The 26,237-nt window shown below is 46.0% G+C and overlaps 3 protein-coding genes across 4 annotated transcripts; 1 reads left to right on the top strand and 2 right to left on the bottom strand.

The window, feature by feature from the left end:
* Positions 1-6,974: 6,974 nt before the first annotated feature.
* On the bottom strand, positions 6,975-13,086 carry ist1 (IST1 factor associated with ESCRT-III). The gene is made up of 10 exons (XM_056278278.1): positions 13,016-13,086; positions 12,264-12,362; positions 11,926-12,106; positions 11,272-11,359; positions 11,012-11,095; positions 10,804-10,914; positions 10,419-10,592; positions 10,170-10,280; positions 9,595-9,640; positions 6,975-9,184 (listed from the first exon to the last, which is right to left on the bottom strand). Exons 2-10 carry the CDS (start codon positions 12,349-12,351, stop codon positions 9,018-9,020), a joined length of 1,050 nt encoding a protein of 349 aa, XP_056134253.1. The 5' UTR covers positions 12,352-12,362; positions 13,016-13,086; the 3' UTR covers positions 6,975-9,017.
* A 98-nt stretch (positions 13,087-13,184) lies between these two features.
* Positions 13,185-18,177, bottom strand: mphosph10 (M-phase phosphoprotein 10 (U3 small nucleolar ribonucleoprotein)). The gene is made up of 11 exons (XM_056278703.1): positions 18,090-18,177; positions 16,813-17,494; positions 16,447-16,604; positions 16,134-16,311; positions 15,810-15,951; positions 15,603-15,670; positions 15,341-15,478; positions 15,067-15,174; positions 14,194-14,301; positions 13,878-14,108; positions 13,185-13,476 (listed from the first exon to the last, which is right to left on the bottom strand). Exons 1-11 carry the CDS (start codon positions 18,173-18,175, stop codon positions 13,327-13,329), a joined length of 2,049 nt encoding a protein of 682 aa, XP_056134678.1. The 5' UTR covers positions 18,176-18,177; the 3' UTR covers positions 13,185-13,326.
* mcee (methylmalonyl CoA epimerase) lies at positions 13,450-23,483 on the top strand. 2 transcript variants are annotated; one of them, XM_056278705.1, is made up of 3 exons: positions 13,450-13,552; positions 20,373-20,713; positions 23,111-23,483. In XM_056278705.1, the coding sequence occupies exons 1-3, from the start codon at positions 13,540-13,542 to the stop codon at positions 23,261-23,263; spliced, it is 507 nt and encodes a 168-aa protein (XP_056134680.1). In that variant the 5' UTR covers positions 13,450-13,539; the 3' UTR covers positions 23,264-23,483. The 2 variants fall into 2 exon arrangements, with proteins under 2 accessions (XP_056134680.1, XP_056134679.1); XM_056278704.1 differs by lacking the exon at positions 13,450-13,552 and adding an exon at positions 18,253-18,293.
* The last annotated feature ends 2,754 nt before the right edge of the window (positions 23,484-26,237 follow it).

Genomic DNA, 26,237 nt, shown 5'->3' with positions numbered 1-26,237 from the left:
CTCCTGTCTTTTCATCAGTGCCGCTGTCTCCAAACCATACAACATAGCTGGTCTCACAACCACCTTGTAAACCTTCCCTTTAACTCTTGCTGGTACCCTTCTGTCACAAATCACTCCTGACACTCTTCTCCACCCACTCCACCCTGCCTGCACTCTCTTCTTCACCTCTCTCCTGCACTCCCCGTTACTTTGGACAGTTGACCCCAAGTATTTAAACTCATATGCCTTCGTCACCTCTACTCCTGGCATCCTCACCGTTCCACTGTCCTCCCTCTCATTCACGCATAGATATTCCGTCTTGCTCCTACTGACTTTCATTCCTCTTCTCTCCAGTGCATACCTCCACCTCTCCAGACTCTCCTCAACCTGCACCCTACTCTCGCTACAGATCACAATGTCATCTGCGAAAATAAATATATATTTATATCAATACAGATGCAGGAAAAAAAACTTTTAATATATAGCAGCACAGGGCGTCCGGGAAGCGTAGCGGTCTATTCCGTTGCCTACCAGCACAGGAATCGTCGGTTCGAATCCCCGTGTTATCTCCAGCTTGGTCGGGCGTCTCTACAGACCTACAGACACAATTGGCTGTGTCTGCGGGTGGGAAGCCAGATGTGGGTATTTGTCCTGGCCACTGCACTAGCGCCTCCTCTGGTCGGTCGGGGAGCCCCCCGGATCGGCACAGAGGGTGGAGCAGCGAGCAAGACGGCTCAAAAAGAGCAGGGTAATTGGCCAGATACAATTGGGGTGAAAACGGGGGAAATTGGAAAAAAATACATAGCAGTACAAACTTGTTTCATGTGTCGCGCACTCATCGGCTGCTACACACACACACACACACACACACACACACACACACACACACGTTACCCAGCTTGCATAATAAGCTGGCCAGAGCAGGAGATAAAAGCCACAGATATCAGGACATGGAAACTCCTCATAAGGCACGGAAGGTTCAACCTGAACTCCAGCAGTCTGAGACTGTACGATAAGCGAAAATAAAGGGGCTGAGGGTTAGTGAGTCTCAGGGCCACCATCCAGAATGAAACAGGGAACATCCATGAGTACATCAGAAAGAGGGCCCCCCAGGACGAACTTATGAGTGAATACCTCTGGCAGCAGAAGACCGAGTGTGGAGGAAGATGAAGAGGAGATATCACGGAAGACTAAGCCCCTCCATGGGATGTACCATCAACAGCTAGAAGACGTGGCTGATATCGAGAAATCCTAGCAGTGGCTAGAAAAAGCTAGACTAAAGGACAGCACAGAGGCTCTGATCATAGCAGCATAAGAACAGACACTCAGCACCAGATCGGTTGAGGCAGAGGACTACCACACCAGACAAGACCCAAGATGCAGACTGAGCAAAGCCACCCCTGAGACAGTCTAGCACTTAGTAGCAGGGTGTAAAATGCTAGCTGGGAAAGCGTACACTGAAAGGCATAACCAAGTGGCTGGGATAGTGTACAGGAATATCTGTCCTGAATACAGACTGGAAGTCCCCAAGTCCAAATGAGAGACGCTGCCAAAGGTGGTTGAGAATGGCAGAGCTAAGATCCTGTGGCACTTCAACTTCCAGACTGACAAGCAGGTTCTGGCTAACAGACCAGACATTGTGGTGATCGACAAGGATCAGAAGACAACAGTAGTGATCGATGTAGCAATCCTGAGTGACGGCAACACCAGGAAGAAAGAGCATGAGAAGCTAGAGAAATACCAAGGGCTTAAGGAAGCACTAGATCGGATGTGGAAGGTGAAATCCACAGTAGTCCAAGTGGTAATTGGAGCACTAGGGGCTGTGACCCCCAAACTGGGAGAGTGGCTCCAGCAGATTCCAGGAACAACATCTGAGGTCTCTTCCAGAAGAGTGCAGTCCTAGGAACAGCTAAGATACTGCACAGAACCCTCAAACTCCCAGGCCTCTGGTAGAGGACCCAAGCTTGAGGAAGTCACAAACCACCCGAAAAGGGTGAGAAGGAGATTTTATATATTCTGGAGGCTCATGGTGGCCCACGGAGGCTCATGGTTTTTCCTTTAATTTGTCACCTGTCTAAATATATATGTATCATTTATACATGTATAGATGATCATATTGAATAACTACCTAATTTAACAGACCTATTTAAAAGTAGTAAAGTGATGCCATTTATTTCCCTGCTGTTCCTGAGTAACCTGCCCCTGAAGCATATCTACCCACCATTCTCTCGGAGTTTAACAGCAAAATGTCTTCTTCTCCTAACAGAACAACAGGACAAGTGTCGACAGTACTGTGGAGAGGACCGGCAGTGAGCTCTGTTAAACTGGAAAAGCTGTCCTGTGAGATGGGCACAGACGCCATTCACTTATGCCCCAACTTCCTCTACACCCTTCTGCACTTAAGGTGTCGTATGGAGGATCTGCTCTCTGAATAGAAAGTTGAAAAACAGTTTGCCAGTTTTATTGCATTCAGCGTCCCTAACTGACTCTGCAGCGCCGATCAGAACTCCACATTGGTGTGTTGTGATCGATGGCGCCCACTGTTTATGAAGCTGCTGCACTCTCAAATCATTTCTATTTTTTCTTATTTGTGGATAATAATAAACATGACCAGTGGTTTATTTGGGCGTCTGACTTGTTTGCAGTTTGAAAAAGCATTTAAAATTGTCTTATCTGTCACTTAAGTACCATCAGGAACTCTTTTTTTCCCTCACCAATTGTACTTGGCCAATTACCCCACTCTTACGAGCCATCCCGTTCACTGCTCCACCCCCTCTGCCGATCCAGGGATGGCTGCAGACTACCACGTCTCCTCCAATACATGTGGAGTCGCCAGCCGCTTCTTTTCACCTGACAGTGAGCAGTTTCACCAGGGAGACATAGCACGTGGGAGGATCACGCTATTCCCCCCAGTTCCCCCTCCCCCCTGAACAGGCACTCCAACCGAACGTAGGAGGTGCTAGTGCAGTAACCAGGACACATACCCACATCTGGCTTCCCACCCACAGACACGGCCGATTGTGTCTGTAGGGGCGCTCGACCAAGCCGGAGGTAACATAGGGATTCAAACTGGTGATCCCCATGTGGTAATAGAATAGACCGCTATGCTACCCGGACGCCCCAGGAACTCTTTTGACCATTTAGAAAATGAAAAACTAGTCTTGAGTCCAGTAGGTTAAACAGAAAAGCACCCAGTGTGAGGCAACATTGGCCACTAAATTTCCATATTGGGTTTTTAAGTTTTGAATATTTAAGTGTAACTGTTAGGTTACTTTTATGTGTAACTGTTATGTTACCTTTATGTGTAACTGTGATGTTCTCCTCAAGCTGTTCTTCCATCACAACTGGTTGTGGGAGAACCAAACAAGTTAAAGCAGCTTAACCTTCACTCTGATGTTCAGAGGGCTGGCAGGATGGACTTTACCAATTATGCAATTTGCACACATGGAACCTGATCATTGATTGACCAGTCTGTCCAGTTCACCACCCGGGTGTCTGTAGTATTTAAGTTTCTGTGTGTCATGGCTAACTTTCATCCTGCATGCCCGATTCTATGTGACTCACAGTCTTTGAATGATTCATTAGTAGAACCTGCCTTTATTTGCCATCATTATTTTGGTGATTGGAAATGAGCAGGCCCACAGACAGGCCTACAGACAGGCCTATAGACAGACCTATAGACAGACCTACAGACAGGCCCACAGACAGGCCTACAGACAGGCCTATAGACAGACCTACAGACAGGCCCACAGACAGACCTACAGACAGGCCCACAGACAGGCCCACAGACAGGCCTATAGACAGACCTACAGACAGGACTACAGACAGGCCTATAGACAGACCTACAGACAGGCCCACAGACAGGCCTACAGACAGGCCTATAGACAGACCTACAGACAGGCCCACAGACAGGCCTATAGACAGACCTACAGACAGGCCCACAGACAGGCCTACAGACAGGCCTATAGACAGGCCCACAGACAGGCCTATAGACAGACCTACAGACAGGCCCACAGACAGGCCTATAGACAGACCTACAGACAGGCCCACAGACAGACCTACAGACAGGCCTATAGACAGACCTACAGACAGGCCCACAGACAGGCCTATAGACAGACCTACAGACAGACCTACAGACAGGCCTGTAGACAGACCTACAGACAGACCTACAGACAGGCCTATAGACAGACCTACAGACAGGCCCACAGAAAGGCCTACAGACAGGCCTATAGACAGACCTACAGACAGGCCCACAGACAGGCCTATAGACAGACCTACAGACAGGCCCACAGACAGGCCTACAGACAGGCCTATAGACAGACCTACAGACAGGCCCACAGACAGGCCTACAGACAGGCCTGTAGACAGACCTACAGACAGGCCCACAGACAGGCCTATAGACAGACCTACAGACAGACCCACAGACAGGCCTATAGACAGACCTACAGACAGGCCCACAGACAGGCCTACAGACAGGCCTATAGACAGACCTACAGACAGGCCCACAGACAGGCCTATAGACAGGCCTACAGACAGGCCCACAGACAGGCCTACAGACAGGCCTGTAGACAGACCTACAGACAGACCTACAGACAGGCCTATAGACAGGCCTACAGACAGACTCACAGACAGGCCTATAAACAGGCCTACAGACAGACTCACAGACAGGCCTACAGACAGGCCTACATCCCATCCTACACATTTAGGATCTTGGCTTTTGCTTCTGTGTGATCATAACTTGACTGATTTACTCGTTCTTTCATTTATTCAGACTATTGTCAGTGCATATTTAAATAAACTGCATGGTCTGTTAAGTGTGTCTGTATTGAAATATATTCAATAGAGTTAATTTTACCAGCTTATTATTCATGAATAAATGCACTGATGTACCAACTTATCTACAACAAGCAGACTGGTCATTTGTTTCAGCTGAATTGGAGTCTAAACACTGAATTAAGTGTGAGTCGTTCTCCAGAACTTTGTTCTACTGAACAGAGAACCAGGCAAGATCTAAACAGATTACCTGAAGTAGTCTGAACCTGGGTTTGGTGCAGGGTTAAGGTTTGTCCCCTTGGGCCTTTGGAAGAATGTCAAGAGATCTTCCAAAGGTATTGAGGCGAGGGGCGATATATCTAAAACCGAGTTTTGAAGTCAGTCAGTCGTCACAGAACTCACGAGTCAAAGGGTTCAAGTGAAACAGATCAAAAATCACTGAGGACACTTTTTGCATTTTAATATATGAAATGTGTCATATAAATAAAAATCCCCACGGCCCTGAGGGCAGGGTAAGCGGTTCGGATAATGGATGAAATAAAAATTGATTAGTTGAATGACCTTCTGTCTTTGAAGCCTGGGTGTGTTGTAAGTGTCTCCGGTTTGAATCTGGAAGACAATGTACAGGTAAGGAGTGTGTCCAGAGTGGACGCTGGCCTCAGGACTTGTGCCTTGAATGTGCACCCAGTTCCCAGGATGGATATCCGTTTCTACCGGCCCCGGGAAAAGACAATAAAGAAAGGGCTGAAAGACTCTTTTCCTTTACATTTTTTTTTTATTGTAAGAATGGAGTGAATTGCTTTTTAATACATGGAAATGTACAATATGAATGGCCGCGCTGAACAGATATTCATTTTCATTGGTTTTGAAGGACGTCCTTCCAGCGTTCCTTTCCTGAGCGAGTGAGGCCCCCAACTGGTTAATGCTTAGCAAAGCAGCAAGGCTTTGGAAATGACCTTATGTGTGTTCTGCTGCTTGCTTATCAAATACAACCATCAGCCAAAACATTAAAACCACCTGCCTAATATTTTGTAGATCACCCTCGTGCCGCCAAAAGACCTCTGAAGGTGTCCTCTGGTATCTGGCACCAAGACGTTAGCAGCAGATCCTTCAAGTCCTGTAAGTTGTGAGGTGGGGCCTCCATGGATCCGACCTGTTTTTCCAACACATCCCGCAGATGCTCGGTCGGATTGAGATCTGGGGAATTTGGAGGCCAAGGCCCAAGGCAACACCTTGAACTCGTCATGTTCCTCAAACCATTCCTGAACAATGTGTGCAGTGTGGCAGGGTGCATTAACCTGCCGAAAGAGACCACTGCTATCAGGGAATACTGTTGCCATGAAGGGGTGTACCTGGTCTGCAACGGTGTTTAGGTAGGTGGTACATGTCAAAGTAACATCCACATGAATGCCAGGACCCCCAAGGTTTCCCAGCAGAACATTGCCCAGAGCATCACACTGCCTCCGCCGGCTTGCCTTCTACCCATAGTGCATCCTGGTGCCACCTCTTCCCCAGGTAAACGATGCACACACACCCAGACATCCACATGATGTAAAAGAAAACATCATTCCTCAGACCAGCCCACCTTCTTCCATGGCTCCATGGTCCAGTTGTGATGCTCACGTGCCCATTGTAGGGGGTTTTGGCGGTGGACAGGGGTCATCATGGGCACTGACAGTTTTGGGCTACACAGCCCCATACACAGCAAGCTGTGATGCACAGTGTGTTCTGACACCTGTCTGTCATAGCCAGCATTTACTTTTTCAGCAATTTGAGCTACAGCAGCTCTTCTGTGGGATCGGACCAGACAGGCTAGCCTTCACTCCCCACGCCCATCAGTGAGCCTTGGGCAGTCATGACCCTGTCGCTGGTTCACTGGTTGTCCTTCCTTGGGACTACTTTTGGTATAGTAGGGTATAGTGGAGAATATATTGACCACTGCATACCGGGAACACCCCACAAGACCTGCCGTTTTGGAGATGCTCTGACCCAGTCGTCTAGCCGTCATAATTTGGCCCTCATCAGAGGCCCTCAGATCCCTACACTTGCCCATTTTTCCTGCTTCCAACACATCAACTTCAAGAACTGACTGTTCACTTCCTGTCTAATATATCCCACCCCATGACAGGTGCCACTGTAATGACATAATGTTATTCACTTACCTGTCAGTGGTTTTAATGTTTTGGCTGATCAGTGTAACTGATGGAAAGAAAAAACGAGTATTGACGTTCCAACGTGTTTTATTAAACCATAATTTCAGTAGACAGGAAAAAATATATACTAATTTTTGCAACCAGATATTCGATATACTGTTTGCTCAATGTTTAATATGACATTTCTCAAACAGTCCACAACAAAGACCTCAGAAAAGAATAGCCTGCAAGTAAAACAAGGAATAAATACCAGTTCAGGTCTGTCCCAAAAACACGAGACCGATTCTCCTTCCCGTTAAAATTACCTTTCGAGAAACTGCGTACGCAGATTGGCTAAAATCCTCTAATCCCACCACAAGCCCTCCAAAGATTACCGAGACAGGTTGTTTAATATGAGACCGCTTCCCAGCCGGGATAGGCCAGTTAAGAGAAGTAGCAGTGTATAGGCTGACACGAGAATACTTTGCTGTCACAGCATCAGTTTTCTTTATCAAAAACTCCTCAATCACCAATCCAGAAATCTGAATAAAAAACCTTTGCTAAAAAAAAAACAGACTTGGTAAGACAGATAAATTAACACGTGTTCTTTAAGCAAGATAATATGCAGATGACACGCTGGTGGTCTTGACAGATAAACAGATCATGTGTTCCTAACAGAATGGCAAGGCCTCTAGTGGGGAACAGTAGCTAAGGCACATACAGTCGTGTACATACTGTATGTATATGACAAATGTGCAAGAGGTCACAAGTGAAAATTTCATACATACATACATACATACATACATACATACATACATACATACATACATACATACATACATACATACATACATACACTAAGTTTTAAACAGACCTGCAGTCGTGGTTGTAGGTGAGGGGCGATATTTACATCACGTGAATCTAACTGGGTGACTGACTTCCATGCAGACCATTTCATGTCTGCAGCTGTGTTGCACTCCCCTTGGGGCAAATGTACAGGGTTAGATGATAAAAGCGGGGGAAATGCACATATTTGTAAAAAACTGTCATTCAAAAGGGAAGAGAAAAAAGATTTAATTATATAATTGAATAACTTTTTGCTACCAAAATCTTTTTTTTTCTGTACAATTAAAACAATCATTCCAGTAAATATGTCTGTCATTGTATATTACAGCATTCCATCCGTCATTTTGCCAGGTTTTGTGCCTCTCCACTACCGTAACAGACCAACAGATATGTCATAGAAAGACTTTTCAGGAGCATTCGATTAATATTTAGGCTACTGTAACTATCAGTCCAGAAATGAGGTTGCACATGCACCGTGTCAGTTAGTGTTAAGGGTTAGTGACAAGTGCTGTACCTGTCAATCAAACGGCTTGATTCTCAGCGGATGTAGCTTGGGAGCTCGAGAACCTCACTGAGGACAGGAGTGTTTCAAAATTTCCACAGTCGACTGTGAGACACATAATATATGACTTCATCGCACCGTAAGTATCTGACGCCACCCACTAGGCTTGCTGTGTCGTCATGCTGACAAACTCCACCCATTTCAGCCTCACCTCAGACACAACCTTGAGAATAAACTACTTGCATGACAACGTCCTAACAAAAGCAGAAAGGGCAGAAATGCCGGTTTGACTTGTGTGGGACTCTATTCAGACCGGAGCATTACACCATATGACAAAGTAGAAGGAAGCCTTGCATATCTTCATCTGATCTCACTGCCTTCTGCAGCGCTTAACATCAAACAATACATCAGAGACAAATGGGAAAAGGATCAGAACGGCCTTAGAAAGGCACACAGTATTTCCAAGGAGCGAGTATAAAACATTGCCATTCAGACATTTGATTGTATGCGGTGAGAAATACGATATTAAGAGAAAACTGCAGTGCTCACTGATTTTTAAAGAAATGCGATTTGTAGAAGAAAGCATTCGAGTGAGCAACCGCACCCTTCATGAGCTAACCACATTTGTCTGAACGGGGGTAAATTTAAGATCTGAGATTACTTCACTGTGTAGCGGGGATGAACAATCCATATCTGATTTAGAGCCTTGAACATTTTCCATTTCCTGGTTGAGGCTGTGGAGGTTGACAACACAGGCTAGCAAGTGGAGAACACGATGCTTCCAATTAGGTCTTCTTCTTCAGCTCTTCAAATCGCCGCGACAGGTCATCAAAGTCGATGTCATCGGAGGTGGCAGTGTTCCCACCGAAGGAGGATGTGGGAAGTGTGTCGGGAACAGAGGGGAGCTCTGGGAGGGCATTGTTGTCGTACAGCTGACATGAAGGGCCAGGAGCTGGAGAGCAGGACAGGACAATCAACATTATGTGCATACATATACACAAACATGCACGTGAACATGCACACACACGCACACACACAACCATTTTAACTTTTACCATTTAACCCAAATGGTGGTTACATATGAGACCCATTAAAAGAGTGGTAGACCCATTACAGTAAATTACCTTCCATTTTTTTAATTTACTAACTTTGCAGCTTATTGTCTTCCCACTAGTGCTTTACTTGATTATAAATCTGTTTTTTGTTCCAGTAGTGCTACAAATTAAAGTGTATTATTAATATTTTGGGTATACAGTGTGACAGAGGAGGTGAAAGATGTCTGTCAAGACTGCACAACAAAAATGAGAGCGAGAGTCGGAGAACAATGTATAGCATAATGACTGTAATATGTATAAGACTCACCTACTGCCTGGGAGGGAACAGAGGGTTTGATAGAAAGGTCATCGATCTGAAACACAGGCAAACATGTTAACGTCAAAATATTTACACATTAAAAATTAATAGTATTCACAGTGTTAGTACTGAGAACACCCGGGTAATAGGAAGAGTTATAGAATACCAGCCAACGCATTCCTTAGAAAACCAGCACCATAAATGTAATACCTGAAGTGTGTTAAAGCTAAACACCGGGATTGACTTACGCTTGCATTCACCATGCTGTGTGGATTGTAATTCCTCTCACCTAAAAATGCAAATACTGTGATTTGTGCAATTATGCTCTGCTGAGAGCATTCAATCCAGTCATGGTTAGTACCCACAATCAGTTCATTTAACCGATATGTGTGCATCTAAAAAGCAGCATACATGGTTCTAAGCATGTGAAAAAGCACAAAATGGCAGAGGAAAAGGTAAGACCACAGGCAAGCTAAAATGAATTGCTCTTCCCTGAGTGGAGCCCTGCCCTGTCCGTCTGTCCTTAATTCTCTGCAGTGGCTGGAACAAGAGGGGGTATGGATTCGAAGGGTTCAATCACTTACAGACTCATATGTCGGGGGGCAACTGGGCAGCTGAGGGGGCTGCCCTCCTCCAATGGCAGGCTGAAAGTTGTTAAAGCTATTATAGGTCCCGACAGGGGCGTTGAAGGGCTCCTAGAGGAGAGGATGTGGTCAGGCACAGATCTGGACAAAGTATTTGACTCGACAGATATCAGCGTAAGCACCACTGTACTTTGGCCATGAACCACATCAACATGAGCCCAGACAGGTTGTTTAAAATACATGTCTTACTGCTCCTTTGGGAGGTGGATAGTTAAAAGCTGAAGGCATAGGCATGGGCATTGGCATGGGCATGGGCATAGCACCAGCTGTGAAGCCTCCACCCCCGCCTCCTCCCCCACCAGACTTCTTGATGTCATTGTCAACGTCAATCAGGTCTGCCTCTTCACCAGGGCACACCTCAGGCTGTCAGGGGAGAGGAGAGGGGTAAAAGAGTACATACCGTAAGGATAGGGGATTGGTTTTTATGTTTGGTGTGAATATGGTGAGTGATTAAAAACATACACAACTGGACGGTCCGAATGTAGAATATGTATCTGTATGCATTATTTTCTCATGGTCTTATTCTTGATGAAAAGTGAGAGAGATAGGAACTAGAGATTCTTTCAACACTCACCCTGACCATGGCATCAGGCTCATACGGCACATTATAGTTCTTTGCTATTTCTATCAAGTAGCGCTCCACCAAGATCTTCGGAGGAGCCTCCACACTCAACTTGTGCATGAGCTAAAGCATTGACATAGGAGATTGAGTCAGTTTCAGTCAAAAAGCTTCCAAGTGTTCTGGGTAAACAATCAAAAGAGAAACATGGAAAAATGCTTACCCTGTCATTGACTGTGCCAATCTGGTTTGTCCTGCATAGCTTGCCATACTCTTTGCTATATTTTGCACACAGCTGGTCAGACACCTGAAAGAAGTGGTGATGATGAAATGAAAAAGGGCACTGCCAACCTAGGTGACCTTTACATTATAGTATACACAGTTGAGACTACAAGGCAAAACTGGACAGGATTTCTTTTTCAACTAAAAAGGTCTTGATACTCAACGTAGAGTACACCATCAACCCATAAAAAAATGACTTACTATTTTGAGCTCTGACACCTCAGACTGCAGACGAGGAGCTGCCCAGATAAGGGTAGACACTGCCTCTTGTAAACCAGGGTCTAGTTCCCTTGGGGAGAGAGAAAAGGGGTTAACAGGAAGCAAGACATTGACTGCGATGCTAAAGTGCTGTGGAGAGCCAACCATGGCTTCTGCTGCTGCACTTCCTGACAAGTGAGGGAATGTTGAGTGATAGCTGAATGGAATGTTTATTGCACAGACAGCAAAATGGATGATGGGCAAACAGCAAAACCACCTATGAGTTCATTGAACGATCTACATTAGGGGACCTATTTACAAGGTTTGCTGACCAGTAGCAAAGTGGATGATGTTGATATTATGTAGTAGTATCTCTGTATTATCTGTTTGAGGTTAGGGACCTCTACTATGCGCAAGCATTAATTTTTAATGATGAGCTAAAAAAAAAAAAACTGACCCATTGTAAATAAATAACTCATTCAAAAGGGATTCCCTCCCCATATTTTCTAAAGATGGGCTTAGCCCCCAGGTTAAACAGATTTTTCATCACCCATTTCGCTGTTTCCACTACTGCTGGGTTGACAGGTATGACATGTACACAGTCAATCAACTATTTTACAGACTTGAAATCAGTGTACCTTGACTTGCCATACTCACTTCATGGACTGAATGAGGCCAAAGCGTGCCAGCAGTAGGTCACAATAAAGCTCCAGGATCTCCATGGCTTCCACCAAGTAGTCCTCTCTGATGATGTGCTCCACGCGGATCCTTGCTCGCTCATCCTTACCTGACGACAGGTAGTCAGCAATCTCCTTCCTCGCCTTCTGGGCCAGCTCAGCTACATTTAAATGTAAAAAGCGAGTGAGAAGGAAAGACCTAAACCGAAAGCCGTTGAACTTCATATTGAAATGAACTGCCAAGCCACTCGAGAGGATGTTCCCGTGAAACAACCCATGGGAAAGTAGAGCGGGGTTAAGGAAGTTTAGAGGACTCACTTTTCTTTTTCTCCAAAAGTTTGAGTCGGTTGATAACAAGCCGGAGGTTGACTCTGAGCCTCTCTGCCTTGAAACCTCCCCCCAACATGACGACCAGCACTGAAATGGGACAGCAATTCCTAAATAACACGAGTGGGGGAAACCAGGGGAAACAATACAGCCGAAACCTGAGACGATGTGCGCTGGAAGACCGGCTGCGTCTATATATGCGTGTGTGCTCGACCACTCCCTGTTTGACAGAAGACACGGTGAGTCATGTGAACATGGCGGCACCAACATTAACGCCGCTGTTTTGGCAAACGAATAACTTGAGAGCACCACACATACACACGTATCCGACCAGTTAACTTGAACACGTCCACCATTCATGACATCAGCACTGCCAGGCTGATCGCCGCTGACGACAGAAACGGAATCGGATAGTCCTTCTTATTACACTACAGTACAACTACCGACGTTTTTTTCCCTTCAGATTTACGTTTTTTTTGTTCCTAAATATCAGCATGAAACGCTACCTGCGGCGTGTCCGTACCCTGGCTAGCGCTTGTTAGCAATCGTCTTTGCTGCCAACGCTCAGGTTAGCGACCTAGCTAGCGTTAGCTTAACAAAAGGTAGCGTTAGCCGGCGAAGCAGTGTACGTCAATGAGAATTTAATCACAGTTATTTGACTTTTAGTTTTTTTCTTTATCGCTTTAAAAAAGCTTTACGTTTAAAACTAGTAGCGCTTTTCGGACGTCGGAAAACACCAGTACCTGTAACGAGACCGAGCGAACACGAACTTGTTTGGGTCGACGCCTGCCTTTTTGTTTCGGTTCACTTCCGGGATGGGTTTTGTCGTGACGTCACGCCTGTGTGCCGCGAGGGGGCGGAGTTATCACCAGAGATTTATTAAAAAACTCAAGACGTCATAAGGCGCTCGTTCAAATAAATCTGTGCACGTTTATTAAAATGTAAACGACAACATTTACAAGCACTGGCTGATCAGCATAATGCGGCTTTCCCATAAAAAAAAGTATCTGTACAATGAAATATGCCATTACACAACGCCACCTCAACAGAATAATTATAACTTGAGTTTGCTGGCAGACACCTCCTTTTGTTTTTTCTTCTTTGCAGACTGGTCCTTGACACCTTTGATCTGACTTTTGACCTGATCTTGAAGCTGTGAGAAGAAGGCCTGAGAAGATCGCAAAGCCTTGTCCTTCCCTTCGTCCTGAAAAAGAGCAGGGCAAAACCTCAATTCCACATTCGGCTGGCCCGAGTTCACCATGTTCACATGTTCAGCTTCAGTAAGTAAACAGAGAGTGTCCACTGAGGGATTTTGTGCATTCTGATCATTAGGGAGCACACAGCAACAAATACACACACTGTGGGACACACCAACAATTCAGATTTTTAAATCAAGTTGTGGCCAGGGAAAATTTGTGAACTTGACTAGATCTAAATATATGAACAGTGTCCCAAGTTTTAGGATACAAACACTGAATTCAGCCAAGCAAGCTGTACTTGGCCCAACTGTTGGACACTGACATGATAACACTGTTGCAGAGCTTTAATCTTAAAGGCATTCAGATATTAACAAGACGGAAAACAACACAAAGGGACAACACTGACCTTCAACACTCTAGCTTTGCCTCCTTTGGTGATTTTCTTGAGGTTTTCTGCCATTTCAGCCTTTGATGCCTTTTTGTTCTCTCCAGCTTTGCTGGCCTCTCTCAGCTTCTGTCTCCGCTCTTTCTCCTTGATCTTGAGGTGCTTCAACTTCTTTTTCTTGCGTCTTTCACGTTTCTTGTCGGTTGATGTCTTCTCAGAGTCACCCAGCACATCGCCTGCTTTGTTCTTTTGCTTTGGTTAGAGGACAATATTGTCAGATGCTGCATGTTCATGTCCAAAGCTAGATCTCGCAACAAGTTGAGAATGACAGACAAACCTTAATTTCTTCTGGTGCCAGTAGAGTGGCATCACTAACACTGATGGGAGCGACCTCCTCCATGGCGATAGAGGGCATGTTGGACACCACCTTCATCTCAGGGACGGGCTGAGGACAAAAAAGGAAAACAGCATAGCATGAGTGGATATAAGAGGATATTAATGTACTCATTACGGAAACCTGCTGCAACATGCTTAAATGCATTTTACAACCAGAAATGGGAAAAGCTGTTAGTAATAGCTGGGTAAAAGACCACAAAGTGAGTTTTTTTTTAATTTTTGTAGAAAATACCTTCCAATTTCTTGTGACCTCTGATAGAGATCTCTAGCCTTTTTGTTTATAAATTTATTTCTGATTTTTCTCCCAATTTAGTGGCCAATCGATCCCTATTCTAGTTCAAACACCCATCCTCGTACTGCATCTCTCCGGCTGGCAGTCTCGAAGGAGACACCTTGCCACTTTCGTGACAAGGTGAATCCAGGCCGAACCACTGCTTTTTCGACACACACAGAGACGTGTTCATGTGACGAACACAAGCCGACTCCGCCCCCCTCCCGAAGACAGCGTTGCCAATTACTGCTGCTTCATTGAGTCTGGCCATAGTCGGATCTGACGAGACTGGGGCGCGAACCCCGGTCCCCAGTGGGCAACTGCATCGACACAAAGCCAATGCTTAGACTGCTACACCACCGCGGACTCAAATAACAATTTTTAATCATTAAACCCCCCCCCCCCCAAATTTTACCATGTGTCTTCCACACTGGAAATAAATAAGTTTATAAATGTTCAAATTTTGCAAAAGGTGTGCGGTGAGAACCTTCTATTTCATATATTCAATGGAGAAATGAGATGACTAATACTTTCGTTACTTACTGGTTTGGGTGTGAAGTGGAAGTTGGACAGAGCATCGAGCTTAAGGAAGAGTGTATCCATAAGTTTTTGAATTTCCACATGGGCTGGATTCTCCTCCTCCGTCTTTTGCTGAGTTCAGTAAAACGAAAATGAGACCGAGGTACATCAAATGTAACACATGGTACTTTTTTATATACTTTCAACAGCTGACATAATATCCTGTGAGTATATGAGGTCCCCATGCAGCACAATCGAGCTCATCTCAATTCTGTCATTAGAAAAAGACAACACATACCTGGTTCTGCTTGATGTACTCTTGCTCATAGACCTCTGCCAGACTCAATTTGCTCTTCTCGTGGTCCAAAGTTAGCCTCTTTTTGTACTCAAACACCTCCTCCTTGGGTTTCACTTTACGCACCACATCGTCAAACACCTCAGAGTGAAAGAAGTCAAAGGGTCAGGGATCAGAAGCCAATGACTCACAAAATCACTTTATTTGACAATTCGGTATCAAATTATGCTGATGACAAATACAGTTCTGGGAGCTTTATACCAACCTGGTCTTTTATTCTCTGTTTGATAATGTCCTCAAGCTGTAGTGTGGTTTCCTCTGTGATAGCAGGAGCTACAAGAATAAATAAAAATATTAACCATGGATTTCAAATAACACAAAGAAAGGCCTACCCACCATATATGATGACATATTTGTTATGGTAGTGTGCAGTTAGGGGCCACATAAACACACACAGAGCACTGCCACCCACCCATCCTGGAGGACTGCTCAAAGTCCACATCTTCTTCAAGAATGCTGTTCTCTGGACGAGTTTTGGCAGCTACCTCTCCAGACAACTGCCACGGTTTCTCTGATAGTGCTGAATTCTCCAACTCCTGAATCTTCTGAGACATCTGAAAATGAATACAAATACTGATGATTGCTATTATAATTTCACACGCTCATAACTGTTTTATGCAGAGTCACTATCAAGGTGCACTTAGCAATGGTGAACATTTGGACTCATCCACCTGATATTATTGTGGTGTGATGTGTTGTCTACATGCTCTGGCATGAAACTTATCATGTTGGATACCTTTTCTTGCCGTTTCTCAAATGATGACTGGTTTTCTAGCTTGGCTGAGCTTGGTCTCTTCCCTCCAAAAATATCTTGAACATCCTCTCCCTCACCATCCTCTTCCCCTGAGAGGTCAAATGTCACTTTTTTTTGGCCCTTCTTGGACTTAAACTGGTCCTGATCCTTAAAAATGCTCCTGGTGTGGTATAAAGACAAGTTTGTATGAATAAAACCTGCACAGGAATAGCCCTTAATCCTTAACCTCACACAGTGCCTGACACATGAGCACAAACAATTTAAATGTTATGTTGCCATTTATTAAGGAACTTACTCATTATCGTCAACATCATCCTCAAGTTCCTCATCATCATCTTCCTGCATTCCATCCATACCATCATGTTCATCATCTGATTGGCTGCCTTCCTCTGCTGGATCATTATCCACAGCATCAAAAAAGTCTTTGTATTTCAGATTCCTGGAGCTCTTTAGCTGTAAATATTAAGAGAATATAACATTACTATATACTATCGAAGCTGATTTTACCTTACTGTACAAATCAGTGAATTTAACAATGATTGGAAAATAAATTGCTTTTTGAATGACAGGTTCATAATCAGTTTTGCATAAATCAGCAGAAGAATGTAGTATGTGAACAAAATCATTCACACTGATGTGGATCTGTCACACAGATACATACAGTTGTTTGTTTCTTTTGCTTTCTGGCAGAAAGTTTTTCTAGGTCAAAATCATCATCATCCGAGGGTAAATCCCGAAAATAGTCTATGTCATCGTTCTCCCCATCCCCCTTCTCTTCCTGCTTGTCCATCTCATCAAGAAAGGACTCCATCTCTGACAGCTTGAAGAACCTGTCGTCCACCTCTGAGGGAGGCCCCTTAGACTTGGAGCCTTTCTTTACACTGTGGTTCCGTTTTTCTCTTTCTTCCAAGGCATCCACATCAAAATCTAAATCGGAGTCCTCGTCGGTGTATTCTCCTGCCCCGTCTTCATCTTTTTTATTGGACTTTGAGGGATTCTCTTCTTCCTCCTCTGCTTCATCTTCATCATCAACCACCTCCTCTTGATCGTCATCCTCTCTTTGTTCCTCCTCATCATCAAAGTACTCCTCATCCTCATCCTCCTCATCCTCGAGGAGGATCAATGTGTCATCTGAGATGGCCTTTCTGACTACATTATCAAAGTGTCTTAATACAGCAGTGTTCTGCAGCTCCAGCTCCTGCCAGATCTGCTCCTCGTCGAAATTATCCACAACCAGCTGGGCCAAGGGGCTGCCCTTATAGCCAGCAGGCTCCTGGGACTTGTGGAGGTCATACAGTGTCTTTGTAAGACAGGTGAAGTCTGCCGCTGCTCCATCCTGAAGACTGTTAAGAAGGAAACACAATCAGTACCTCCTGATGTTTTACAATAAAACACCAGCGAGATTCAGCACACATCCGAGGTGGCCGGCATTTAGTGCTCTCGCTAAGACTCTTTCCCCTAGTCATGTCAAAAACAAATCATTTAAATCAGTGTTTCTCAACCCAGTCCTCAAGGACCCCCTATCCTGCAGATTTTCTTTGCAATCCTGAATAGGTACCCGTTTGTAGTTATTCAACCAATCAGCAATGAATGTCTGAGTTTGCACACCTCGCATAATTAAGTGCTATGAGATGACTGGTCGAGTAAGTACAAGCAGGGCTACCTATGCAGGGTTACAATGAAAATCTGCAGGATAGGGGGTCCTTGAGGACTGGGTTGAGAAACACTGATTTAAATGAAGTTACACAGGGGAGCTACCTTATGTCACGCCGTGTGCTGGATAAATTATCGCTGCTGCGTGCATGCGACCGACTGGAGCCATCGTTAGCTAGCTACAGCTAATGTTAGCCAACCTGTCCGCTTTCATAAATGTGCGCAAAATGCAGCGACCTTGTCACTTTTCCCCCCACACGCTACGCACACAAATCGGGACGTTACCTTAGAAAGTTTTCCGGGTGCGATGTGTTCACATTTAATTTAAGTGCGCATTCGTCCAGCACATTCCCCACGTCTCCGGCTGCCATCGTTTTCCACACATGGGTACGTGTGTCGCAGGTAAATAGGCCCCCCGACAAACTCCAACGAAACAAGGTTCCGGGGGGGAGGAAAGAAAGATGGCGTCCAACGCGTTGAAGGTTGCAGGTTAGTGTTGCACATTACCGTTTCCTTCACGAAAGGTTCTGCTGGGATCACACTTTGGGCCACAGCTGGGTCTTTTTTCCCATCAGAAAGCCCTGTGAGGTCACTGAACAGAACCAGATATTTCGTTAGTTAGTTGTTATGCAAGGACAGGAAGAACCAGCAGTTTTTTTAATGTAGTTTTGGGGTTGAAAGTGGTGCTATACTACGTGTAATTATACAGTTATGCTGCACATAACTGTGATTTTTAAAATATGTCATAGATCTTTATTTGGCCACCACCTGCCACAAATCTCCTCGCAGCGGCGGTTTTGGTTCCGTGTCTTGACTCGTGCACTTGTCTATTCCACATAAACACAACGTCCACTGCACGTTGTCCGTCTTGGGAGAGAGATCCCTCCTCTCTTACACCCCCCTGAGGCTTCTTCCCACTTTTCCTTCCTGTTAAAAGTTTTTTTTTTTTAAGGGAGTTGTTCCTTAGCTGATGCAAGGGTCTAAGGATAGGATGTTGTGTTGTAATTTGTAATATCGGGCTATACAAATAAAACTGACTTGACCTGACCTGGGGGGGGGGGGAGGATCATACATGCCCTCATCTCTTCCCACATAATTGACATAACACCCTGTATATAGCTGTCAATCATTCATCCTTGTCCTGCCTTCAGCTTGTGCGGAAAGCTGCCGTCAGTCTCCTGACTGGCACCAGGGAGAGGAAACGCGGCACTCCTGTATTGGCCTCCCTTCACTGGCTCCCAGCTAGTTTTAGAATTGATTTTGAACGTTTCGTTGTTGTTGTCTGTGATGGCCTGGCGGCCTGTCCAGGGTGTCTCCCTGCCTGCCGCCCAATGACTGCTGGGATAGGCTCCAGTATCCCCGCGACCCTGAGAGCAGGATAAGCGGTTTAAATAATGGATGGATGGATGTTGTTGTTGTTGTTGTTTGTTAAGCACTGCATCCTATATAGGGCAGCACGGTGGCGCAGTGGTTAGTGCAGTCTCCTCACAGCAAGAAGGTCCTGGGTTCGAGCCCCGGGGTAGTCCAACCTTGGTGGGTCATCCCCGGTCGTTCTCTGTGTCTGTATGGGTTTCCTCCGGGGACTCCGGTTTCCTCCCACAGTCCAAAGACATGTAAGTCAGGTGAATGGGCCATACTAAATTGTCCCTAGGTATGAATGTGTGTGTGTGTGTGTGTGTGTGTGTGTGTGTGTGTGTGTGTGTGTGTGTGTGTGTGTGTGTGTGTGTGTGTGTGTGTGTGTGTGTGGGCCCTGTGATGGCCTGGCGGCCTGTCCAGGGTGTCTCCCCGCCTGCCGCTCAATGACTGCTGGAATAGGCTCCAGCATCCTCGCGACCCTTAGGGCAGAATAAGCGGTTCAGATAATGGATGGATGGATGGATGCATCCTACATCTCCAACCCCTTTTGCCCCCATTCCACCAGTAGGTCACTCTCATCCTCCAGCCAAATGCATTTTGTTTGTTGCGCAGTCTCATTTAAAGCTGAAGGGGGATCTGTGGAACAAACTCCCTCTCTATTAGGCCTTTCGCCATTGCTGACTATTTTAAATCCTGCTTTAAAACCCATCTGTATTCCCGCATGCTTCTCTGTCGTGTGTAGTCTTTTCCTTGTTCCTATTGCTTTATTCCATTTATCCGCTCTCTTGTCTATTGAAATTTTACAGCGCTTTTTCCGCTTTTTAATTTGACATTATACAACACTTTGGTTGTTTTTGAATGTGCCCTGTTCATAACATTTGACTTCTGCCTCACTGGCAGTGAGGTTTGTTCTATCAGAAGGACAGAAAGCAAAAATACAATTAATTCTAGTTTACAGTAAGAGATGTTGTTACAGCTTATAATTGCTCAGTCTACACTGAAACATATCCGTTGATGCTGCCTATGGCTGTCAAAAGTGAAACATTAAATTGCTAACTAAACTGTCATTTTAATAGATATTGCTCACCATATAATGTGTTTTAAGTATCTGCAGATTATTTTTGTTGCATCACACGTAAGACAAAGTACTTATGCTAAATATTATAGTTGACTATTAAAAAGAATGGTCACTATACTCAACTGCATTTTTAGTTTCAGGTCTTTGCAGGTGCACCCGTTACACACTGCTGAGATCACATTCAACCACTGCATCCCTCCACCAGGGTGTTCCTGGTTCATTATGGAAGCTGGGAAGGCTGAACCACATTGCCATTGCCGTCCCAGACATGGAGAAGGCCACGGCTCTGTACCGAGACACACTGGGGGCCACGGTCAGCGAAAAGGTGCCGCTTCCTGAGCATGGGGTGTACACAGTGTTTGTAGAGCTTGGAAACACTAAGCTGGAGCTGCTCCATCCTCTGGGGGAGAAGAGCCCAATTTCTGGCTTCCTACAGAAGAATAAAGCTGGAGGGATGCACCACATTTGCATTGAGGTGAGAAAATTACAGAATAAAGGAATTTAATATGGAGTAACACAGAATAAAGGGATTTAATATGGAGTAATATAGAATAAAGGGATTTAATATGGAGTAATACAGAATAAAGGGATTTAATATGGAGTAATACAGAATAGAGGAATTTAATATGGAGTAATACAGAATAAAGGGATTTAATATGGAGTAATACAGAATAAAGGGATTTAATATGGAGTAACAGAGAGGTGGAATGAATATAGTGGTGCATTTCTATAGCATATTTTCCTTATCACTGCACACATTTTATAGCCTCACAAGCCACACAAGAATTTATGTAGAGGGTGGAGTACCATTTTTAACCTAGACACTAGGGGGCAGTAGTGACGTGGCCAAAGAGATACACCTTGACCACCGTTCAAATTCAACATATTACATCTAAATTTGCCTATTTATGACAAGATATTAAAATTCATTTAAAATGGCTAGATTTAGTCCTGTATGTGTGTGTGTGTGTGTGTGTGTGTGTGTGTGTCTGTGTGTGTGTGTGTGTGTGTGTGTGTGTGTACCTAGAAATGGAATAAGTCGTTTCCTGAAAGTTGTCCCTTTAGCCCACGATGCCCAACGTTTTTTGCATAGTGGTTGCGAATGAGGCTGTGAGCTGTGGCACAACAGAAACAAAGAAAGGATTATGGGAAAATTAGTTTGCTAACACTTTGGAAAGGAGCTTAAAAGCTTCTGCAGACGTTTGGTTATTCTGCTTGGATGTCAATATCTGGGGTTTGTTTCGCGGAAGCGACTTGAGAGGATTTTCCCCGTCGGATGGTGATATCTTGTCAAGAACGCGTTCCATGAAAACACACGGCTTGTGAATCACAAACACAAGTACGCCTGCTGGCAGAGGATGGTTGCCAGTTTACTGATTTCCTACATGGGCGCGCTTTGAGATATGTGTGCGTGGCTTGAAATTGTGATTTCGACAGGAAGGAATCCCGAAAGAGGAGAAATCTGACAGATCTCAGCCCACATTTTGCAAGTTTCGTGAAATGCGCTCCTGAAATCCACCTTGGCTTACGGTCTGTTGACGCTTGCCGTAAGTCAGCAAGGCTCATGCAACGTCATATCTATCGAATTTATCACTCAGTCTTCCTAAATGTTATTATTGAGGGCCTCAACAGTAACATTTAGGAAGACTGAGTGATAAAATTGATAGATATGGTGTTGCATGAGCCTTGTTATGTCTTGTTTTGCACATGCATTGAGTGTTTACCACAGAACTGTAAAAATCTTGAAATATTTAAAGACCGGTCACAATTAGAGAACTGTAGTATGAATTAAGCTCCACCCGGTTGTTTTGCTCACATGAAAACCTTGGCAGAAAAAACATCCTCTCACGACGGCTCCCCCTCTCAGAGAGGTCTTTTCACCAAGTCATCCGTGGGCCTAAATGCGTTATTCAAAATGTCTTCCCTCGCTCCTTCTATTGGTACTTGAGCGCAGCAACATGGACGTCCAGTGCAGTTTGACTGGGCGGCGTTGCTGGTCCTGGCTTCTAGGTCTTCTTATTGATCCCTGATTGGAAATGAAAGAGTCGCCAGTACTGTTTACATCAGCGCTTCCTCCCCCGTGGCCACCGACAAATAAAACATTGTTGAAGCTTAGCTGTGAATGTTGTGTTATCTGTCGGTACTGACTGCAGCTACAACTTTTCCTCCTTCCCAACCTAGCGGCTGCTTGTTTTTTCTTCTTCTGTACTGGGCTGCCATGGGGCGGCACGGTGGCGCAGTGGTTAGCACGGTCGCCTCACAGCAAGAAGGTCCTGGGTTCGAGCCTGGGGTGCTCCGGTTTCCTCCCACAGTCCAAAGACATGTAGGTCAGGTGAATCGGCCGTACTAAATTGTCCCTAGGTGTGGTGTGGTGTGGGGTGGTGTGGGGTGGGGGGGCCCTGTGATAGCCTGGCAGCCTGTCCAGGGTGTCTCCCCACCTGCTACCCAATGACTGCTGGGATAGCCTCCTGCATCCCCGCCACCCTGAGAGCAGGATAAAGTGGTGCAGATAATGGATGGATGGATGGATGGATGGATGGATGGATGTATGTATGTATGGATGTATGTATGTATGGATGGATGGATGGATGGATGGATGGATGGATGGATGGATGGATGGATGGATGGATGGATGGATGGATGGATGGACGGGCTGCCATGTTGAAGATGTAAAATGCTCTGTGCCATTTAACTGTCCCACCACTGAAATAAGCAACTACAGAAAAGCTCGTTAATTTAAGTAGTCCAGAATTAGTTACTGTCCTAAATACACCCGCAGCTGAAAGTGTCACAAATTGCAAGACTTTTGTGCAAAGTCGTGCAATTTTTGACTCCGTTAACCGAGTGGGGATTTCATCCTTCTTCACCGCAGGTCGACGACATCGATGCCGCGATAGCGGACCTGAAGGCGAGGAACATCAGAACCCTGTCCGCGGAGCCTCGGATAGGCGCTCACGGCAAGCCGGTGATGTTTCTCCACCCTAAAGACTGTGACGGCGTGCTTGTGGAGCTGGAAGAGGCCTAATCGTCTCGCCGGCCGGGACCAGGAGTCGTTAACTGACATTTGCGTACTGTACGACTGGGACCGTAATTACCGCGAAATTATTACAACGTTACTTTGTGATCATTTTCCTCAGCGCACGGTGGGGTCTGATCTCGGCCTTTTTAGAGGGTTGCCTCGGGTTTTGCTTCAACTCGCTGTGTTTGTTTTGAATAAATTGGGGTATATTATGCATCCCCTGCTTTACATTCTTATTGCAGTCATTTCCTTTAAAAACCCCTAATAGAACAGGAAGTTAGTAGTAGGAACATCCGGGGCTACATCCAAAACAAGTTGGCATGAGCTTTACACTTTTTTTGGAGGTGGGGGGGGTGGCAGCGATTGTACTTGGCCAATTACTCCACTCTTCCGAGCCGTCCCGGTGGCTGCTCCACCCCCTCTGCTGATCCGGGGTCGGCTGCAGACTACCACATGCCTCCTCCGGTACATGTGGAGTCGCCAGCCCTTTCTGTTCACCTGACAGTGAGGAGTTTCACCAGGGGGACGTAGCGCGTGGGAGGATCATGCTATCCCCCCCCCCCAGTTCCCCCTCCCCCCAAACAGGCGTCTCGACCGACCAGAGGAGGCGCAAGTGCAGCGATACCCACATCCGGCTTCCCACCCGCGGACACGGCCATTTGTGTCTGTAAGGACGCCCGACCAAGCCGGAGGTAACTCGGGGGATTCGAACCGGCGATCTGAAGTTATGTATAAATGATCTTCATTTTAGGGGCAAGGGAAGAAAGAGGGGCATCGGGTGCACTGATTTCTGCCGGCAGCAGGTTTGATTGCCGGGGGTAAATATGAACACCTGGCTGATTAATGAGTTTCCGAGGTGAATATACAAAGTACAAATTGCAAATTTATCATGTCATCTGTCAATTTATTTTCAGCCCTAAAAAAATCAAAATTTTGGGAAAATAAAGGGAAACGGATGAGGTCATTCTGTTTTTCGACAACACAGCATTACCCTTCAGAACCGCTCCAGTATCTTAGAGCGGGCCGGATAAATGAAATTACTCCAGGCAGTTACACAGGTGTATTTGTGGCGTGCCTATCGTTGCTGTTTTGTGCGGCTAGGAAAGCCTGTAGGCCGACACACAGCAATGTGTCCTGGCTGACTCCTGTAAACCACTGGGGTCAAAGGTCACCCCTAAAACATAGAACCCCCCCAGGGGGCCATTTTAGCTCCATCGCAACATGTTTAACGGCTACATTTGACCACCGCCTTAAGTATGAACACTCACTGATGTCCTTTTCCCTACTTTCAGGTTGGTCACATTTACCCCCCCCCCCCCCCGGGGAGGGCTGCAGACTACCACATGCCTCCTCCGATACATGTGGTGTCGCCAGCCGCTTCTTTTCACCTGACAGTGAGGAGTTTCACCAGACCAGGGGGACGTAGCACGTGGGAGGATCACGCTTTCCCCCCCAGTTCCCCCCCCCCCAAACAGGCGCCCCAACCGACCAGAGGAGGCGCTAGTGCAGTGACCAGGGCACATACCCACATCCAGCTTCCCACCAGCAGACACGACCAAATGTGTCTGTAGGGACGCCCGACCAAGCCGGAGGTAACACGGGGAATCGAACCGGCGATCCCCGTGTTGGCAGGCAACGGAAGAGACCGCCGCACTACCCGGACTTGTTGGTCACATTATCAAAAGACATTTGTACTTGTTTATTTTGCTCTTTAAGTTTTTTTTCCCCCCCCATTTTTATGCCCTTAGTATAAACCAATCACATAATTAAAAGATAAACATGACTAATTTGTACTGTAACAACAATGATGCAACAGCCTCTTAAAAGGCACATTAGTAAGAGCAGCTGAATTATTTGTGCGTGCGTGTGCGCAGGCAAGCTTTGTGTGTTTTTGTTCTTTTTTTTGTTTTATCTCCATTGTTGCAGACTGCTGTTATCTGTGCGCGCCTGGTTCCCCGGGCCGCCGGGAGTTCAGCAGAACATAAATAGAAGTGGGGGAACGTCCTAATAGCCGTAATCAATCCGTGGCCTGCGGCGGCGGCGGCGGCGGCGGCGGCGTTCATAAACGATGTTGGAAGAGTTCAGTATGCGGCACAGATCCAGCCACCGTATGCAGCCTCCGCAGCCTGTTCCCGCAGCTCGCTGAGAAACGCGTGTGTTTAGAGTAGCCAGCGTCTCGGTGCTGCACACGGCATGCTGGGATAGTTTTGCAGCGATTGCAGGATGCTGCAGTGTCTTTTGCTAGTTGTAGCAGACCAAGGGGTCGTTCTGTGGGGGAACAAAAAAAGGCCCGTTTTCGTCTCGGTTGTCTCCCTTCTTGCTTGTGAAAGCGTGACAGAGCTCTTGGTGCACGATGTGCAGTCTCAGGACGCGGTGGCGAAATACCCAGACTGGTGCACAGGGCCGCCTTTTAGAAAATTGACAACAGGAAGGGTTTTTAAAAGCCGCGGTAAAACACATGGGTGGCACAGGGCCTGGGTTCGAGCTCCAGGGTAGTCCAACTTTGGGGGGGGGGGGGGTCGTCCCAGGTCATCCTAGGTCATCCTTTGTGTGGAGTTTGCATGTTCTCCCCGTGTCTGCGTGGGTTTCCTCCGGGTGCTCCGGTTTCCTCCCACAGTCCAATGACCTGTAGGTCAGGTGAACCGGCCATACTAAGTTGTCTCTAGGTGTGCGTGTGTGTGTGTGGGGGGGGGGGGGGCTGTGATGGACTGGCAGCCTGTCCAGGGTGTATCTCCCCGCCTGCCGCCCAGGCTCCAGCCTCCCCACGACGCTGAGAGCAGGCTAAGCGGTGTGGATGATGGATGGCTGGATGGTAAAACACAGGAAGGGCTTTGGGCTGTATCATGTTGTTCGGATTATCACAGACAAACATCAGAGTATGCAGTTGGTTTCCTTGGCGCTCTTTTACTTTCCCTGAATTTTTATTACCCTGACGGATATTTGACGTATGACTACTATGCTGAAAAAAAAACCCAAACAA

Source organism: Lampris incognitus, chromosome 4 (assembly GCF_029633865.1).
Source record: "Lampris incognitus isolate fLamInc1 chromosome 4, fLamInc1.hap2, whole genome shotgun sequence".
Classification (NCBI taxonomy): Eukaryota; Metazoa; Chordata; class Actinopteri; order Lampriformes; family Lampridae; genus Lampris; species Lampris incognitus.
The sequence above is the reverse complement of the archived record's forward strand: the minus strand, read 5'-3'. Positions and strand labels throughout refer to the sequence as shown.

Coding starts and splice junctions, on each gene's coding strand:
- ist1 (XM_056278278.1), bottom strand. CDS start 12,351: ATGTTGGGGGGAGGTTTCAAGGCAGAGAGGCTCAGAGTCAACCTCCGG. Junction 11,096..11,271: donor AGGTGTCAGAGCTCAAAATA/GTAAGTCATTTT, acceptor CACTTCTTTCAG/GTGTCTGACCAGCTGTGTGC. Junction 10,915..11,011: donor TTGGCACAGTCAATGACAGG/GTAAGCATTTTT, acceptor TCAATGCTTTAG/CTCATGCACAAGTTGAGTGT.
- mphosph10 (XM_056278703.1), bottom strand. CDS start 18,175: ATGGCAGCCGGAGACGTGGGGAATGTGCTGGACGAATGCGCACTTAAA. Junction 17,495..18,089: donor CACCCGGAAAACTTTCTAAG/GTAACGTCCCGA, acceptor CCTTCTTAACAG/TCTTCAGGATGGAGCAGCGG. Junction 15,952..16,133: donor TTGAGAAACGGCAAGAAAAG/GTATCCAACATG, acceptor ATTCATTTTCAG/ATGTCTCAGAAGATTCAGGA.
- mcee (XM_056278704.1), top strand. CDS start 18,266: ATGGCGTCCAACGCGTTGAAGGTTGCAG. Junction 18,294..20,372: donor CAACGCGTTGAAGGTTGCAG/GTTAGTGTTGCA, acceptor CTGCATTTTTAG/TTTCAGGTCTTTGCAGGTGC. Junction 20,714..23,110: donor TGCACCACATTTGCATTGAG/GTGAGAAAATTA, acceptor TCTTCACCGCAG/GTCGACGACATCGATGCCGC.